General features: G+C 37.2%; 1 protein-coding gene across 4 annotated transcripts in view; it reads right to left on the reverse strand.

Annotated features, from left to right (window-relative positions):
- The window catches only part of LOC135222628 (probable nuclear hormone receptor HR3), a 437120-nt gene that overhangs the window by 158843 nt on the left and 259383 nt on the right, over positions 1 to 18894 (reverse strand). Inside the window, exon 1 of one of the 4 annotated variants that reach the window (XM_064260747.1) lies at positions 9143 to 9597. The exons of the other annotated variants lie outside the window; for them this stretch is intronic. Within the exon in view, the coding sequence (XP_064116817.1) occupies positions 9143 to 9245 (103 nt within the window). The 5' untranslated portion in view covers positions 9246 to 9597. Of the gene's footprint in view, positions 1 to 9142; positions 9598 to 18894 lie in introns of those variants that run through there. 4 annotated transcript variants of the gene reach the window in all.

Consider the following 18894-nt stretch of genomic DNA (forward strand, 5'->3'; position numbering starts at 1 on the left):
ATCTGTCAGTTTAGATTTAGCCAGTCGGTCGGTCATAACAATTTGCAATGTCCTTTACAGAAACAGTTCCGGAAATTCCTCATAACTGTATTTATCACGCTTTTCTTAAATTCAAATGATTCAACAAAACAAATACTGACAATGAATGGACTTCCTAAACTAAATTAAATTGTTTTTAAGCTTCGCTGCAAATAATTAAGTAAATGGAATGAGCAAGCATTTGCATCTTGCATTTAGTTCATATGAAAGATCATGTAAGAAACAATTGTGTTTTGTTATCAGATTTCTCCTTTACGGTAAAAAGTTGGGTGAATATCTTCCGCCCTGCTCTTCGTTATGATAAGAAAATCCACTAGAAAAAAAAAGTTTTATTAGAAAAAATGTTACAAAAATCGATCTCCATCTTCTGATGGGCCACTTCTATCATCTACGCATGCGCCATTTGCTGAAATGGAGACGATCTTTCATTCTGGATGGCAGAAATGGTACAATAGATTAATTTTAGAAACGTCCATTTACACTTTTACGCAGGCTTCCACGGATTTCTTACGCCGCAGATCACAAATTGGGGGAGAATCAAAGATGTCATGAAGAGCTCTAGAAGATGATCATGAGTGGAAGCTTCGACCTTTAACATACATACATATATACATAACCAGATGTTTTTATACAAAAAAACAAAAAAAAAAAAAAAAGGAGAAAAAAAAGGAAGGAGAAAAAAAACAATAGATTAATTTAGAAACGTCCATTTACACTTTTACGCAGGTACACAGTTTTAGAGGCTTCCACGGATTTCTTACGCCGCAGATCACAAATTGGGGGAGAATCAAAGATGTCATGAAGAGCTCTAGAAGATGATCATGAGTGGAAGCTTCGACCTATATATATATATATATATATATAATATATATATTATATATATATATATATATATATATATATATATATATATATTCTCTCTCTCTCTCTCTCTCTCTCTCTCTCTCTCTCTCCTCTCTCTCTCTCTCTCTCTACATCATATATGCTCTTTGGCGAGATTGTAAGACAAGAAAATAATTGAAGTAAATAAATGAATAACTGAATAAATAAACACTCGAAGAACATGATCATTCCAAGTCGCCTTAGTTATTAGAGATAAACAAATCAAAGAAAACAAGTCTTATCTAGTATGTAAAAAAATGAATATGGGATCTGGTGCATTGAAGCAGGCAGTGGCACAATTGAACCGACAACACCAACTGTACACGTATACATATACACACACACACACACACACACACCACACACACCCACACATATAATATATTTAATATATAGTATCTATATATATATATATATATATATATATATTATATATATATAATATATATATATTACTGAGGGATTAGAGACATATGTTATTTTATACGATTTGATAAGAACCAAGTTAATCATCCTACGACACTGTTCTGATAACCTTAGAAAAAAAAAACTTTATTCAATAAATATGAATCAAGCATCGCTAAACAATCTTCGATGCGTCCATTTAATATAAGACAGGTTAAATTCAGAGGGAGTATTCATAGTGGAGAAAGAAAAGAGAAAATGGAAATGCGTCTCACGATGTATCGTTAAGACATCGCCGGCATCAATCCAGACTATTGCTGGCTTCGAAACTACGCAGTTTTAAGCAAGGCCGAATGACCTTCTCTCACTATCTCTTCTCCAGGATTATTCAGATACATTCAATAACAATAAAACAAGAGCAACACACACGTAAGAGAATGGTTCGGATATTCAAGACTCCTCGTCAGCAAAAGTCAGCAGATAAAACCATGCAAACGAGCAAAGAACCAAACGCAAACTCTCCTCAGGTGACTTTTATCTGTTGCTTATCGGGGCAGGAGGCTGCGACCGACGACATTCACTTTCACCGACCAACTCCCGGTGGAAGCTGTCAGCCAATGAAATTCGCCATTCGTATCAAAGGTCGGTTCCGATTGGTCTTTGCCGAAAGCGATGAATATTAAAAGGGAGAGAGGGGGGGGGGGGGGAGGCGGGGTGAAGGGGGTTTTCGGTGTACACACGTATACAAGCTGAGTGATATCGTGTGCTATTCAACTTTACACAGATTAAAACAAATTCTCTCTCTCTCTCTCTCTCTCTCTCTACTTATGGTCAAGAATATAGTCCACTCCGCTGTCGAAAGACCAGTCTTAAATGTAATGCACTGCATTCGAAAGACAAGACAGATAAAAGCACCAAAACAAAACGAAAGATTTAAAATATTTTTTTATGAAGACTCGCTACCACGGTGAAAACATCAGCGGCCTTTATTCAAAGATACTGGTTTTTGGCTGACATATTATCATCAGTTGATTAAAACCGAGATAACTACCGACTCAGTCTTTCTATAATGTCCGCTGCCTGTGTCTTTCTGAGTATTTTCTCACCGATTACCCCCAGATAGTTTGTATCTTTTGACCACCGATATTTTTGCAAAGAATGATTGAGGTTCGAAATGAGGGACACTGAAAATAATCCATGATTAAAAGATCAGTAAATAAAAAAACATACCTTGCAATACAAATTATCAAAAGAATGAATCGCCAGAAAAATACTGCGACTTCAAAACTGAAATAACAGAACAAATGTCACTACTTGAGTATATTTAAATCCCATGACAAGTTAGAAATTGTCTGATGGATTGGCTTATATCAACTTGACGTCAAACAACAATGCAGTTTCGACCATGCTCGATGAAGATGACTACGGCAGCTGTCAATCCACCTCATTAATTCATCCAGTTGATCAAACGAGCAAACTAGTATGTTTTCAAAAGGCAACTGGACTTATAGGTATTTCCATCGATTGTTCCTCTATGTTCAATTTTCTCTGTATGGAGACTACAACATACATTGCGAATCACACGGCGCACTGTGATAGCGAACAAGGATCTTTGGGTATCCCTCCTGTTGTAAGTGCAATGCTTTCTGGATTTTATTTTTCACCCGTCCTCTTTGGTCTTTCTCCATCTAGCTGTCCAACTTCTTTAACTTTATCTTGTTCTCATTTTCACCTTTTTATTTCATATACAAGAAGCCTAGCAAAAAGACTCAAACGGCCTCAAATAAATAATATAATTAATAATAATAATAATAATAATAATAATAATAATAATAATAATAATAATGAGCATGAGTCTTGAAATGGAGAAACAAATCCACAATTATGTGTAGGCACATATATTTGTTTTTTAAATATACGTATGTACCCCTTCCTAACTGTGGATTTTTCTCTGCTAGTAATAATATAATAATAATAATAAAATAATAATAATAATATAATAATAATAATAATAATATAACTACTACTATCAGATACTTAACAGTGCTTACCGTAAACAACTGCGTTCTCCATTGACCTTCTTTCGACCAATTTTAGATTTTTGCTTTTTTTACTCTCCCTAACTCTCTAACAATTCACTTCCCATGAATATGTCCACTGCCTACATCGATGCAAATGAGGCCTCACTTGAAAAAGACCAAGAAATCAGGTAATGAAAAACGCACGAGCGCAAAGACACGTAAAACTGAACCGCATGACATTCAAGTAAATATAATGCAAACAAAAGTCACAGTCATCAAAGCTTTATTTATGTTTGATTTTTAATGTAATGTTGGTATTTTATTGAAAATATTATTCAGCTTCTGATAAAATACAATGTCATAAATATACCTTTCCAAACGATAATCGTACCATGTTGAATATGTTCTTTGCCTGACTTCAAGTGAATTTTACAACGGAGGCACATTTTAAAAATATAATGTTAAATCACCCACTTCCTTTCTTCTTCCCATGAAGCATGAAAATGCAAAATCATTCTCGTTGTAAGAAGTTGAGTTTTACTATTCTTTTTTTTTTCTTATGAAACATTTGTCACTGATCTTTTTCTGATGAATGAAATAAGATGCAGCAGTGATCGCCGAGACCAAATTCGGGTTAGAATTAATAAATTTCCGCGACGTATAATCTGAAGGGGCATTTCATTTAAGATCATTGGAAATGAAATAAAAGTCTGTACTAAAACAAGGCATGATCCAACATCCAGCTCATTTGGAACGCATGCAAGACTTTCCTCTTACGCATAAGTTGTAGACATTATAGTCCTAATTTTTAACGCAAAATAAAATTTGCTAAAATGTATGGTCAAATAGAGTCTTCTTTCACCAACGAAAATTAAAATGCACGCTATATTTTATTATAAACAAATTTTCTGTACTGTTCAACATGCACATTATTTATTTTTTTCATTTTCATTCTAATAAATAAATAATCAATGTCCTATCCTAAATTTCCTATTCCTTAACTTAATGCTAAACACCTTTTTCCAGACATTTTTAGGTTCTTCCATCGACCTTTCCTGGCATCTCCCCAAAAGAGCAACAACAACAAAGTACTTTGTAGGCTTACTCCCCGAGTAAGCAAAAACACATGTACAACACATCATGAAACTTTTATAGATATGCTGTCAGATTGCTTCAAAATTAACATAAAACCAAAGTAATTGTGCTCATCCATTCTGAACATCTCGGAATAAGCTCGTTAGTAATTTTAGATAATTCAGACAATTATCATTTTTCTTGCATACTCTCCTCCGTCCACATATGAACAGCTCCTTCGGGCATCACTGCACGAGATGCTTATGCAACTTGGCTGCCTCAGCAGAATCGAATGGTTATTACTGCCTTCTTCCAAAACCAGCGACCATCATTCTTCGGAGTGCAAGCCTAGGAAATGTTATCCAGGGAGATCTGTAGTTTCCACGGGCTATCCAATCCTCTTTTGGGCAGAACCACTTCCTTCAGTGACAAGGGAAAAAGGCAACCCTTATGTTTTAACAAAAATTGCCAATATAACGGAAATCTTTTTCCTGGAAGTGAAATGAATAAGTCTGCTTGTAATAAAAGTTTACAGATTATATGTTTATAACTCAAAATTCTACTTAATTTTCTGAATATAGTTTTCAATCGATATTTTTTAAAAATAAATTCTCCATGTGAAATTATGCCCATCAAGACTAGTTCTAAATACACCCCAATTAAGATTCAGTATGCAGAATGTCTCCTTCTATTAATTAGCCTTTTGCAAAAGAATGATTAATACATTTTCATCCTCGCTGGTCTTTGCAAGAAATCGGAGACCAAGTTATAAAAAGAACGTGTAAGAAAAAAAAAGCCTCCATAATCCAGTCAACTTTCTCTGCAGTAATCAACCCCCGTTGCATATGCCACTTGCATTCCCTGTTCAAGCCCAATGTGGGATATTTGCAACTGTTAACATAACTTTTCTGTGGTTCAAAAGATCCTGGCTTTTCCATAATGACAAAATTTGTTACGATCTGTGAATCAGGTCTGCATAATTATAGATGGAAAATTGAGTGAAACCGTCGACAGCTTTCCTTATCATTCTTATTGAGTGTAAATAGTGATGCTATGCAGTTAATGTAAACCCGTCGCACCCATTTTGGCTTAAAATGATCACAATGTTCGTTTTGAAAAATAAATCTTGTTTTACGGATTCATTTACAACATAACGCGAAGTAACGTTCTGATTATAGAGTAGATCTCAGTTTCGAAATGGAAACCGGCGAGGTAGTCAGAAATTAGAACGAAAAGATATCTTTTACGCAAAGAATATCCCAAAAAATAATCAAGATCTCCAGTTCTGCTTCTTATAAGACAATAATGTCGTCTGTTTGTCACAGTCGCTTCGAACCATCTGCAAAACACGAGATAAAAGTCGCCTCACAGGACCAATCTCCACTTGATGAATAGTGTCGTACCGCCTTCTTGCAAGCAGTGACTCCGAAGCAAAAGCGAAATACCCTTAAATAGTCACACAAAAAGTCCCTAAACCTCCTCGAAATAAGGAATATTCGTGGACCAGTTTCCAAACGGAAAAAAAAGAAGAAAGTCCCGTAAGTTCTCCGCCCGGTGTGAATGTTTTTTTTTTTTTTTTTTTGCCCTTTTTAGGCAACTGGATAAATGTGAAAACCATCTTTAATGGGGGTGAAATTAAACATTGGGGGCAAGTAGCTATTTCGACCCAAAACGGTATTAAATGAAGGGAGACGTTTAGACCGATATTGTCGTTTATGAATTAAGACCAAAGAATTATTTTGATCTAATCGAGTTGCACAAGTTGCGATTTGACTTTGAGGCAATTTTTTTTTTAAAAGCCATAGAGTGATGTTGGTTTGTTTCCACTTCTGTAGACTTCTGAAATGTGCTGAGAAGAGAGGTCTCTTTGCGATACCATGACGAACTGGTTGTTGTGGTGGGACTACAAAAAGTAATTCGAACTTTCCGACATAAGTTGGTCATGTCAAGAAAATAATGTCTTTTTTTTAAGTGTGCATATAAAAAAAAATTTACATGAACATTTCCTGTTCGACAGCTATAAGTTTTGATGGCTCATTTGCAAAGAACCAAATTATTATTATTTCAGTCGATGAAACCTACTCACATGGAACACGCACTCAGGTGCTATTGATCTGAAATTCAAGCTTCTAAAGAATGTTGGTTTCAACCTCCCACCGCAGACCCCACACTCAGCAGTAACTGATCATGGTACAGAGCCAGTGATATTGCATTGCCCTAGGGGAGACGCGAACCCGCGACATCTGAGTGGCATTCGCGACATTAACCACCAAAAAGTTTTGGACTCTTGGGAGATATTCTTACAGAGCTGACGTTTATTTCACTTACGGGTCTTTTCCCAACATAATGCGTTGGTTCCGGGACGCTATCCCTCCTCCTTCCCCATGTATTTTCAGGGGGCTAACTTGACGATGGCATCTAGCAAGTCTTAATGGTAACCCTTCCAAGTACTGACCCGCCCCAACGCTGGTTGACCACTATGTTTTGCGTGGATTGCTCTAGCTGTACAAATGTTTTACAGCGTAGTGTTCTATCATCTGTATGGCTTAGTCTTTAATAATACCCTCTAATCAGCAAGAGATCCAAGATCGATCCCAGGGAGAGGAGATAAGGACATCTAAACATTCCCTTCTTAACTCTACAACTATTATCTCGAGCAGTAAGCTGGTACCTGGAAGTTGGTCGATTGTGGTGAGTCGCAAAATATTAGCATAGGATAAAATAATATATATATATACGTATATATATATATATGTATATATATATATATATATATATATATATATAATATATATATATATATAATCTGCATTATGATAGACTCTAATAGCATCAATAAAAGTCGAAAGAGGAGAATTCTCTCCAGACGATACGCCACAGTTCAGCAAAGCAAACGTACCGGAAAGAGGAGCAATGTGTTCGGATCGACTAACCCAGCCCTTCATCCAGGGGCTATTTATTCTCCACCTGACATTCTTACGCAATCAATGAAGCTTTACTTTGCGTAGGAACCCTCACGCCAGCTTATGATAAATGGCAACTGCGGTAGTAAGATCAGTAATGACAACGCCCATAATAACAGCAATAACATCGGATTAATAATATAATAATAATAATTATATTAATAATAATGCTAAGAAATTCAGTCTCGTGAAGAACAATCTGTTCATGTTTGTTCGTATGGTGGTTTTACGTTGCATGGAACCAGTGGTTATTCAGCAACGGGACCAACGGCTTTACGTGGCTTCCTAACTACGTCGAGAGTGAACTTCTGTCACCAGGAATACACATCTCTCACCCCTCAGTGGAGTGCCCTAAAATCGAACTAGCGGCCACCGAGGTGGCAGGCCAAGACCATACCGACCACGCCACTGAGGCGCTCTGACAATCTGTTCATAAATTTGGAATAATCTAACAACACCCAAACCAGCACCTCCGTGATGGGCTGTTATCTTCTCGCCCCGCCCCCCTTTTTAGATGCTCCTCATAAGAAAGCTACTCTCTCACTTTACATTTGAACGTTAAAACATTGACGAGGAACACTGGTCATCAGGAGTTGACATAGTAATATACTTTACTGTATAATTGTAGATTTTTATGCACAAAACAATAATAATAATGATTATTGCACTATACAAGGGTAACAGACAAAAGTACCGAAATGGTTATTTTCTATTCTTTTTTCTCCTCGCCGTCGAGGACCATAATAACAGCGGTGCTATATTTGGCAGAAATTAATGTCTAAATCAATCATGTGTTTTCCCATTATGTAGTACACATATAACACCAAACATTCCTTCCGTTGCAGAAGAAAAGATAATGTGGCGAATATATTATATTTGTTGGTAGAGTAAAGGTATGGCTTTAGATTTCTGTAAAAGAAAACTACTGTAAAAGAAGACTATTTGTCTGTCCGTTCGCACTTTTTCTGTCCGCCTTCCATTCTTAAAAACTAGCGAGGCTAAAGTGCTGAAAATTGGTATGTTGACCATCCACCCTCCAATCATCAAACATACCAAATTGCAGCCCTCTAGCCTAAGTAGTTTTTATTTTATTCAAGATTAAGGTTAGCCATGATAGTGCGTCTAGCACCGTTAAAGGTGCCAACAACACAGGCCGCCAACGGGCTGTGGTAGAAGGTAGAAACTCGATCGCGCCGAAGAAACATCGGTGCATTTTTTACTCGTTTTTTTCTCCCAAGGCAAAATGAAGAACAAAAATTTAATTCCTAGTTCAAGAACTATCCTTTTTTAACCATTTGTGTTATTGCAAGGAGTTTTATTTTATTTTGGCTACAACTAAAAGGGGGACTAATGTTCTTAATTCAGCTGCGGAGTCTCCTGATCTCCGAATGTAGAAGCGAGGAGCAAACTCATTCCTACTTTCTCTTGAATGCAGATGTATCGGTTCATTTTCTGTTCTCTCGTATTCATTTATTTATCATCTTTTTCTATAACTTGTCGTTTGGTGCAGCCTGATTACCCTCTGGAGTCCTTTTGGGACGGTAGTCCTTAAGAGTTTTCAGCAGAAGACTTAAAGAAAGACAAGAAATAAATTAAAGGTATGCATACACGGAACGGGTTTGTTACGATGGAAAGTTTATCAAAGTCAAATGAAGCTAAGCTGAAGTTCTTTCTTTAAAAGACTGCAGTAGTGGAATTATGTATCGAAACCTGACTATCATCGGTTTTCGCATGAAAAAGACCAGGAAAAAATCTTACCTGCTACTGATGGATTTTTTCCGTAGACTTCAGAGTACACAGACATCTCACGACGGTTTCCTGGGATCTTTGAATCACCTGAACAGTGCCACACATTTGGCATACACAATTTGATATGTCCAAAATAAGAAAAGAAAATAAAAAAGAAAAAAGAAAACTTTTCACACCGAAAATGTTTTGAGCTCTCGAAGTGGCAAAATAGAATTTGCTATGGGAGATGCACCAGAAGGCAGGACACGTAAACCACCAAATTTAAAAGTATTATTGCAATCAAAGATCACCAATATTGCACTGAGACGCAGGTAGCATTACGAGACATAATTTGCAAGGACGATCTGAAAGAATTTCTTCATAACACACGACCACCACCTTTTCCTTGAGAACTTTTTCTTCCTGAGCCTTGTTCTGATTGTCCTGTGTTTGAGGGGACAAACACTGGAATACAAGAGATTGTTACCTGCACAATCGACGCCAGAGAAACTGAAGGCAGGTTCTCTGGAATACAGCTCGCTCGTTCCATCGGGAATCACGAGTACCTTTGCTTTACGTAATCGGCTCCCGGAGTCTCCGTCGCAACACCAAGAAGCCACAGAACGTACGGGAAGGCCGTAAGGTTCGTGCCCATGTTCCGCCGAGGTGCATCGTGGAAGAGATGAATGTAAACAGACATATGCCTCAACTCTTTCCCGTAATTCGAAGGACTTTCTTGCACGGAGAATCTCGTCCGCGCAACACGGCCCAATGCGAAGTGCGCCCGGCATAAAGCGAAAGAGTCCGTACGGACACGGGGCACAAGGAACGAAGTCGCCCAACAGTCTCTCCCTGAACCTCCTCGTTCAGAAGGTCTGATACCCTACAAGTGTTCCATTGTCGACTAAAGCTCGCGAGTCAACAAACATCTTTTCCTAAATTCTTTGATATCGAAGAGCAGAGCTATAATGCTCCTCTCACCCTATCGATTCGGAACTGCCAAGGACTCCAGAGTGTGGCACAGTACGCCGGTGACAGTGGTGCCACCGTCATTTTGGGCACCTGGCCCTAGGCAGTTGTGGTACTTGTCCTCTATAATGGAAAATGAAGGTCATTTCTCGCATGTGGAAGGCGTGCGTTGAATTCCGGAAGTCATCGAGAGTGTGCCTGCCTCTCTTTCTTCTTTGGTAGAATACACAGGACAATGTACTGAAGTCAAACCACTGCGACTTCTACAACTACTGCTGCTGCTGCTGCTACACTTACTAACGTACTACGACTATCAAGGGCTCTTAAGAGTGTCTATGATAGAGGTGTGCGTGGATATGCTACTGTACCGTAATTCACAGTTCACTCATGTATTCGAACAGAAACACTACATACAGGCAGGGCTAAATAAGTTCACTAAACTATATTGGAATAAAAAGAAATTTTAATTACCTATATCCAAGTAGCTATTTTCTTGTATTACTGCACGGTAACTTACAATTGAAGTCATTAAAAATTTCTCTACAAAAATGCAAGTAACAAAGCACTAGAATTACCTCTATCCAAGGAGCTATTTCTCTTGATATTGAGAATCACAAAAAACGCGATGAGATGTTGGCCTTGACATTAGTAACAAGAAAGCAAATTTCACGCAAACTTGTACGTGAAAACACAAGTTTAGATAAGGGAAAAGAATACACGTGCAGGATTGTTAAGACCCTTATACTCCTGTAACTACAAAGCTACGTTTGTCCAGGTACCTAGAATTATATCAAGATACATTTACTCATACATATACCCACGCGTGTCCATATGTATAAGCACACCATGAGATGACAAGACGGTTTAAATACATGGAAATGACAATCAAAAGATTCATGGAGATGACTCCTAGGAAGACAAAAGGCTTAATGCTTGTTTCCTTGACATCAGTTGGCGGCTTCAATATATACATCACCATTCAGAGCTACACTTCACGATCAATCATAATAACGCTTACAATGAAGACAAGAAACGAGGATCAAAAAGAGGGACACTACATTGGAAGGCGTTTTTCCTCTTCTTGATTCTGGCCAGCTGTCGTTTGTTTTGGCGGGGTTGCGTAAAACGACTCATAATTCTTAAAATGGAGAAACAAATCCTTAATAATAGGATTGAAATAAGCGAAAGAAAAATATGCAGATGATGATCAAAGCAGAACTACAGAAAAATGATTACGTGCTAATTATAATTATGAAAAAATAAAATTGAAATGCTTCATTCAAATATGCCACATAACAAGCGGCAAAATGTTGGGTGTGAAAAATAAAGCAGATGTAAAAATTTCATTTTCCTTGCATATAGACAAGTGTTTGGAACAGTAAATTATCAGTGATTGATGGTTCTTCCACTTTTCTTTCATTTTTCATCGATTTTAAGGAGATACGTGACAGGAGAAGAAAATGAAAAGCATAGTATTGCGGTCTCAGGTTAAACAGCAAAACAAGAACTACAAACAACAATATGGCGAACACAAATAAATAAATAATAATCAATAATTAAATAATAATAATAATAAATTAATAAAAATAACTACTAATAATAATAAATAATAACCAAAGGATTGAAAGAATTCAGAAACATAAAAAATGAATTAAGGAGGAGGTGAGTTGCCAAAGTCATATTTGTGTAAGTAAAAACTGATGTCACAGCACATACATATGAAGAGAGAGAGAGAGAGAGAGAGAAGAGAGAGAGAGAGAGAGAGAGAGGAGTGTCGTCAAACCAACATAATGTTAATCGAATGCATGTTGGGCATAACAAGGAAATACATTAGAGAATCCTAAAGAAAAGACAATAAAAGCGGCAAATTCCTATGCAGGAAAAGCAAAAGAAAAGGGTTGGTTTAATTGGAAAGCGCTATGACGGAGATAAAAGTAAAAGTAACGAGTGAAAATGCGAGAAATTCAAAGGAATGAAAAATTACCATAATAAAAACGGAGAGATAAAAATATAGAAGGGACGAGTTCTTGTTGGTATGGTGTTGACGCAATGAACATTGCCCATGGCTTGTTCAATCAAAATGGCACAAGAAGAATGCGACTCGCCACAGAGACAACAGCACGCACACGGAAGCGCATACATAAGTAATGTGGATGATAGGAAGAGAGAGAGACGAGAGAGAGATGAGAAGAGAGGTGAAAAGGTGGAGAAGGGTAAAAGGTGGAAAGGTAGGTCTCGCTTACTACGGGAATCTAGGTTGTGATGAGGTGGTTTGGATTAGGGTGACTGGATACTTGGGGGATAGGGAGGTTGAGGGGTGTTTTTGGTTGGGGGGATTTGGGTGGGCTGGAAGGCCTGGAGATTCAGGGTGCTATGGCAAGGCTGGGAATCTAGGCCTTTGCCTTCCCCGACTGGTTGAAGATTGGGACCAGATACAAGCATATGTGCGTGTTCAAGCGCACGAGCGTGAGTAGATAGCTCCCAAAAGGAAAGCTCAAGAGGGACGCAAGCCAGCTGGCTATAGTCAGGCAGGAGGAGGAGGAGGAGGAGGAGGAACTGCAAAAGCAGCAATTGTGGCAGCAGCAGCAACAGCTGCAACGAAGCTAAAAGCAGTCGAAGCAGCGGAGATCCCTCAGTAAGGCTTCGCTCCTTTTTTAGCAATCCAAGGAAGGGGGGGAGGGGAAGAGAGGAGGGGGCTCTGCCGTGACAAAAATAACCCATTTTATCATGATTTCCAAGAAGGTCGTCATTCCTCCGGTTGCCACTATATGCTTCGCCCTTCCTACAAAGCTGGAATGTTTGTGATAGAAAAAAAAAAAAAAAAAAATCACCGTTTGAAATTCGTTGCATCTGTGGAGCTCCAGGGGGGGAAAAATACAGTACAAGAGAAATTCCAGCTTTTCAACTGGATGTTAAAATGCCAAAATGGCCTGATGACCAGGAATAGCCCTTGCTTTATAACCCTTGCAGACCTACGTATTGCATCGGCAAGGGAAAATTAGCAACGTCAGCCAAAAAAGATACAGCAAACGGTGGTGTCAAGGCGCAGAACAGCATTTGCTTGCTTCACACAGACACAAAATGCACATATTCATGGCAAAAAAAGCATGTTAGGACGCCGTGCCAAACTTTGTCCAATTTCTTTCATTAGGGTTGGAAAAGGAAAAAGGGAAAAGAAAAGTATCTTTTTCAGCATTTCCAAATTTTTGTTCTTATATGAACTTTTTTGCAAATTGTTATTATTATTATTATTATTAATAATTATTAAGTAGCTTAACAAAGGCACAGTTCTTCAGCGAATATTAAGCACTTGATAAGTTAAAGGTGGTGGATAGCTAAATGGGATTAGACATAAGGAACAGAGGAAATGTGGAAGAAATAAAGCAGCAGAGGAGGCGAGGAAGGCACACTGTAAGCAGTACCCCCAACAGGTGGCCTGTTACAAAGAAGAAAGACCATCTCAGTTCCTTCTGTTTATCTGATAGGCCCAGTTCAGGAGTTAGGCCTAGTGTGTCTACAATATACACACACTGCAAATATAAATATACTGTCTATCTTATCTGTTGTTACCCATTTGACAGATGGGTTGACTGGTGGCCAGGTATCCTTCATCTTACGTCACCAGCATCCCCCAAGTCGATTAACCTCCAGGTACTCAAAAAATAATTTATCATTAACGAGAACTTCAGATTTCACATCAAGTTTCCTTGACTTTGTCATTTTACTTCCCTTTAATTCTCTCTCTCTCTCTCTCTCTCTCTCTCTCTCTCTCTCTCTCTCTAACTAGCGGATCTAGGGGGCGGAGCACCTGGGCACGAGTTCCCCAGGAAAAATAATGACCAAAATGATATCATTGAAGATTTAGATGATAACAAATAAAATTTTGAAAAATTGGGAAAAATAAAATAATATATATGATAAAAAAATAATAAAAATAACAATAATAATAACAATAACATAACCTAAAGGTGAGTAAATGCTTCAGATATTAACTACTCAATTCTAAATAAAATGCATGCATTCTCCCTCTTCCTCTCCTTTTTATTTCTCTCCTCTTTATTTTATTTGTACAGTTATGGAATAATTATTCCAATATATATGGTTAAATATTATTATAATAATCTATATATATTATGACATAACATATTTATATAGATTTTTATTTAAATAGATATATGTCTGTATTGGAATATAATGATGGACCCCACCCTCAATGAAAATTTTTCCTGGATCCGCTAGTGGCTCCTCTCTCTCTTCCTCTCGCTCTCTCTCTCTCTCTCTCTGTTTTAAACAACATGCACCAAACTAAGTCAACTACCAAAAAAATTATCACTCTCTCCCTCTTCCCCCCCACGCACAGAAAATCTGTTATAAACCAAAGGAAATAGGAGCTTCCAAAAACAGAAAGAAGACCACAGCCGACCAACAGTGTTCCGAAGTTTACTCCAAAAACCCGGTTCGTTTCCAGCCAGCGGTCGTTCCAGCGATCCTCACAGCCACAGGCGATCCCGGAGAAGCTCTTGAAAGCTCATTAAGGCGATCCAAGCAAGGAAGGACCCACCAACTTGGAAGGTTTGTTGGACATGGGTGCCAACCATCATCATCAGAAGAAGAAAGAAGCCTTTGAAGAAAAACTGAATCTTCACTAATGCCATTTTTTTCCTATTCTATTTAGTGTTGTTCCGGAATGTTTAATTCACAAATGCATTTTATCTTATTCAATGACGGGTTTTTTTTTTTTTGGTTCTATGAATTGATCGCTGTGATCTACATTTAGGCGCTTTGGAATTGAATGGATTCTAACGAGAGAGAGAGAGAGAGAGAGAGAGAGAGAGAGAGAGAGAGAGAGAGAGAGAGAGAGTGAGTGAAATGGTCGAATTTTCAATTACAGGCAAATAAAAAAATTCCGAATACCATTCAGCTTCCTTCTCTCTCTCTCGCTCTCTCTCTCTCTCTCTCTCTCTCTCTCTTAATGAGGGACCAAACTTGGAGCCTCAGAAAATTAATTATCAAAAAAGATATCAAATATCCAACCAGAGTTTATCGACTTGGAAAACTTGTTATCGTTGCTCTCTCCCCTCTCCTCTCTTCTCTCTCTCAAGCCAACAACTACATAATCTAAATATGTTTATCATGGAAGGATAATTAACACGGCTGGAGACCACAATTACGAGGCGATATGAAAATAAAAAGTGAAAACCGGATTAAAGGAATTTAGAACACTTCGAAAAAAAAAAAAAAAAAAAATTAAATAAGGTAAAATGGACCCAAAAAACAAAAAAAATATCATGACCGCTTTAATCGCTTCTAAAAAAATAACAAAATAAACATACATAAAAAAACCAAACGTAAAACCAATTTTAATACCCTCCAGATAAAATAAAAATGCCAAAAAAAAAAAAAAAAAAAACTAGTCAGAAAAACAAGCAAAGCTAAAACTGGCAGTTGCAATAAGTGGCAGGATATATTTGTACGTTCACCGCCTCGTTAGAGTAATCTCCTAAATGGTTCACGTCGGGATAATTAGAAAAAACACTTTGCACTTCTTTTAATGGTTGAATTCAGGGACAAAAAAAAAAAAATAAAATAAATAAATAAAAAATCGAAAGGTGGGGGAGGGGGTTAAGGTAAGGGGTAGGGGTTTTGGGGTTTGGGGGGGTAGGGGGCGTGGGGGGGATGGATCATGTGCAGGACATTAACTGGGGAAAGTGAAAAGGAAAAAACCAACACTTGTGCAAACCGCATTTATTTTCCTACTAAACAGACCGTAATGTTTATCCTTATCTTTATTTTTCGTGTGTGTAACAGAAGGATGGCACCGTGGCAGAGCTCTTGACACGTGCGTAATGTCTCTAGGGTCAGGAGAATTAACGGTTACTTTTGTAACCGAATAAAAATAAAAAAAAAAAAAAAAAAAAAAAAAAATTTTTTAAAACCTTTTTTTCCCCAAGGACCAATTTCATTGCCTTCTTATTGACTTCCGTTCGTTTGGACGCCATTCATTCATAAAACTGAGGTACTCGGCAGAGTTTCACCTAAGTAGCTTCTCTCGCATTTATATGCGCTGTTTAGCCTAAACTCATTCTGCGTTTCGCTCTTCAAGTGATTCTTTTGCGTTAAGAATTTAATTAGCTTATCTGAAGAGTTGGGAGGAGAAAGGATATCTCCTTTTAAGAATCTGGCACTATCAATGGACCGCCTTTTCTTCAAATAGTGCTGGCTTCAACTGGAAGATTCTAAGCGAAAACAGTTAAATACCTTGAGAGGAGAGAGAATACTTTTAAAAATAACATGGAAAGTAATTTATTGAGAGGCATAGGGAGAAAAGCATCAATTTTTAAAAGGGAACAATTTTAAATAAATAATATTAATAATAAGATATATATAATATATATATTATATACTATATGATATATAATATATATAGAGAGAGAGGAGAGAGAGAGAGAGGGGGGAAAAGGAGCAGAGAGAGATGGCGAGAGGGAAAGAGGAGTTGCAAGGGCGAGGGATGAGGGAAGGGAGCCGAGGAGAGAGAGAGAGAGAGAATATCTCCTGAAAATGGAAAAATTATGAGTCGAGAATGAAATTCCACCCTACAGGACTCGACAGAAATCAGCCGGGCTATTGTCCATTTCGCTGCCTTAATAAAGGCAGAATGTATTCTAGAAGAGCCTGACTAAGACTAACAAAATAACCGCCGAAACTTAGACCATCCAGGTAAAAACTAGACCGGATATCCCATCGCTCATTCCGATGACATAAGAGGGCTTTAAGCAGAGCTGGCGCGAATCTAGGACATCACCCCCGCCCCCCCAAAAAACGTGGTAAAATGAATGGCAATAAACTTTGATAAATATGCATTACGAAGCAGTGCTTTTTTTATTAGGTTTATCCGCACAATCGATAATATCATTTACGTGCATGCAACCGAGAGCGAGAGTGGAGTTATTGTAAATTAGAATGTGGATTAAATTATAGAACTTCTGGATTACGTAAAATTTCCGGATAACTTTGTTTTACAGAAATATACTGGAAATAATAAAGAAAATATTTTATCAGCGTTCTTTATCTTTGATAACAATAAAAGGATTTAAATCGTGTAAATAAACTCTTGTTTGCCTTATCATGAAGTTAATATTTTGACTCACAAATTGTGAGTCAATAATGTGAATATATATAATATATATATATATATATATATATATATATAATATATATATATATATATGATATACTGATATACGATATAGATATATATATACCACAATCACACACACATCACACACACACACACACATATATCATATATATATATATATATATATATATATATATATACATATATATATATATCTATAATATATATATATACTATATATGTATATATATACTATATCCTATTACTATCTTACATCTATATATATTATATATCTATATATATCTATATATACTCATCCCTATATATGTATAATCTATCTATCTATATCTCTCTCTTTATATATATATCACGTCGCCTCTATCCTCTATCTCTCTATCTCTTTCTATCTATGTCTATATCTATCTCCTCTATATATATATATCTATCTATATCTATATGAAATGATCATTATTGCTTATTTATATGAAAGTGATACTACATCGTATTCGTTAGAATAAGGAAGTAACCTATTGTATTAAGTCTACAAAACAACGGTTACAGTTCGTACAATACATTGCTTAGCCGTTCTTAAAAGACACTGCAGGAAATACGTAACTGCAGACTAAGAGGCTAGCAACATCATCCCAATAGGCCATGCTTATAAACGAAACAGACCGTCACCTGCAGTAAGAAGGGGCGTAGGTGTAAGTCTAGCAACTTCATCCCGTAATTTCATGTTAGTGAGATTGAAGCCGACCTTGGGAGTTCGGAACAAGCTTCAGAAGGTCACAATGAGACCAGAGAATATTTACAGAGCTTTTTGTAACATTTGTAGGAGTAAATGGGGCGTGCTTATCTCATATCACTTCGATAACCATTTTTTGGACTTTTTCGTTTTGTCTTCCATACGCTTATTCTGTTGGCTTTGATGATCTCTTATATTGGGGACGCCATTTGGATAAGATTAGCAGTTCTTAATCAATTTGGCAAATTAAATACTTCAAACTAATATCGGTAAGTCTTAAAGCTGAAAACCAGCGTAATGTTGATTGATCGGAGAGAGAGAGAGAGAGAGAGAGAGAGAGAGAGAGAAAATATCTTTTGAATGGTTTCACAGCCGTGTGTGGAAATTGCTTCGTCAAGAGCTTCCCATACTGTATTATGTTTTAATGGTATTGATTACTTATGCCAGCATTTTTTTTTAACTGTCTGTTTGTTTGTCCTCTGTATATGTACGTTCACCCTCTCAACTGAAAGTTCCGGAACACTGTAATTTTGATATTTCTGCCGAGAAACACTTACAACTTCATATAAATCACCATGAGATGATAATTGAACAAAGATCAAGGGTAAGGTGAACATTTCACTAAGAGGTCTAAGGTCAAATAGGAATTTGCCACCTCCAGAACCATTGTCTCACAAAGACATTCTCTCTCTCTCTCTCTCTCTCTCTGGGTTTTGATATTGTAAATGGCTTCTCAAACATCAAGCAAGGGCATTTTTTCCTTTCAAAATATTTTCTTTTCACAATTTTTTTAAATCCCCTACAACATTTTACTCCATTGGTTGCTCGCATGACATTTTCCTTCTCTTACACAACGTGTGTTCCGGTACAATAAGTGAATGACGACTGAAGTAATCAACAATAAACGGAAACATAAAAATTACAGCGTTC

The sequence above is a fragment of the Macrobrachium nipponense genome, chromosome 8 (genome assembly GCF_015104395.2).
Source record: "Macrobrachium nipponense isolate FS-2020 chromosome 8, ASM1510439v2, whole genome shotgun sequence".
NCBI classification, from domain to species: Eukaryota; Metazoa; Arthropoda; class Malacostraca; order Decapoda; family Palaemonidae; genus Macrobrachium; species Macrobrachium nipponense.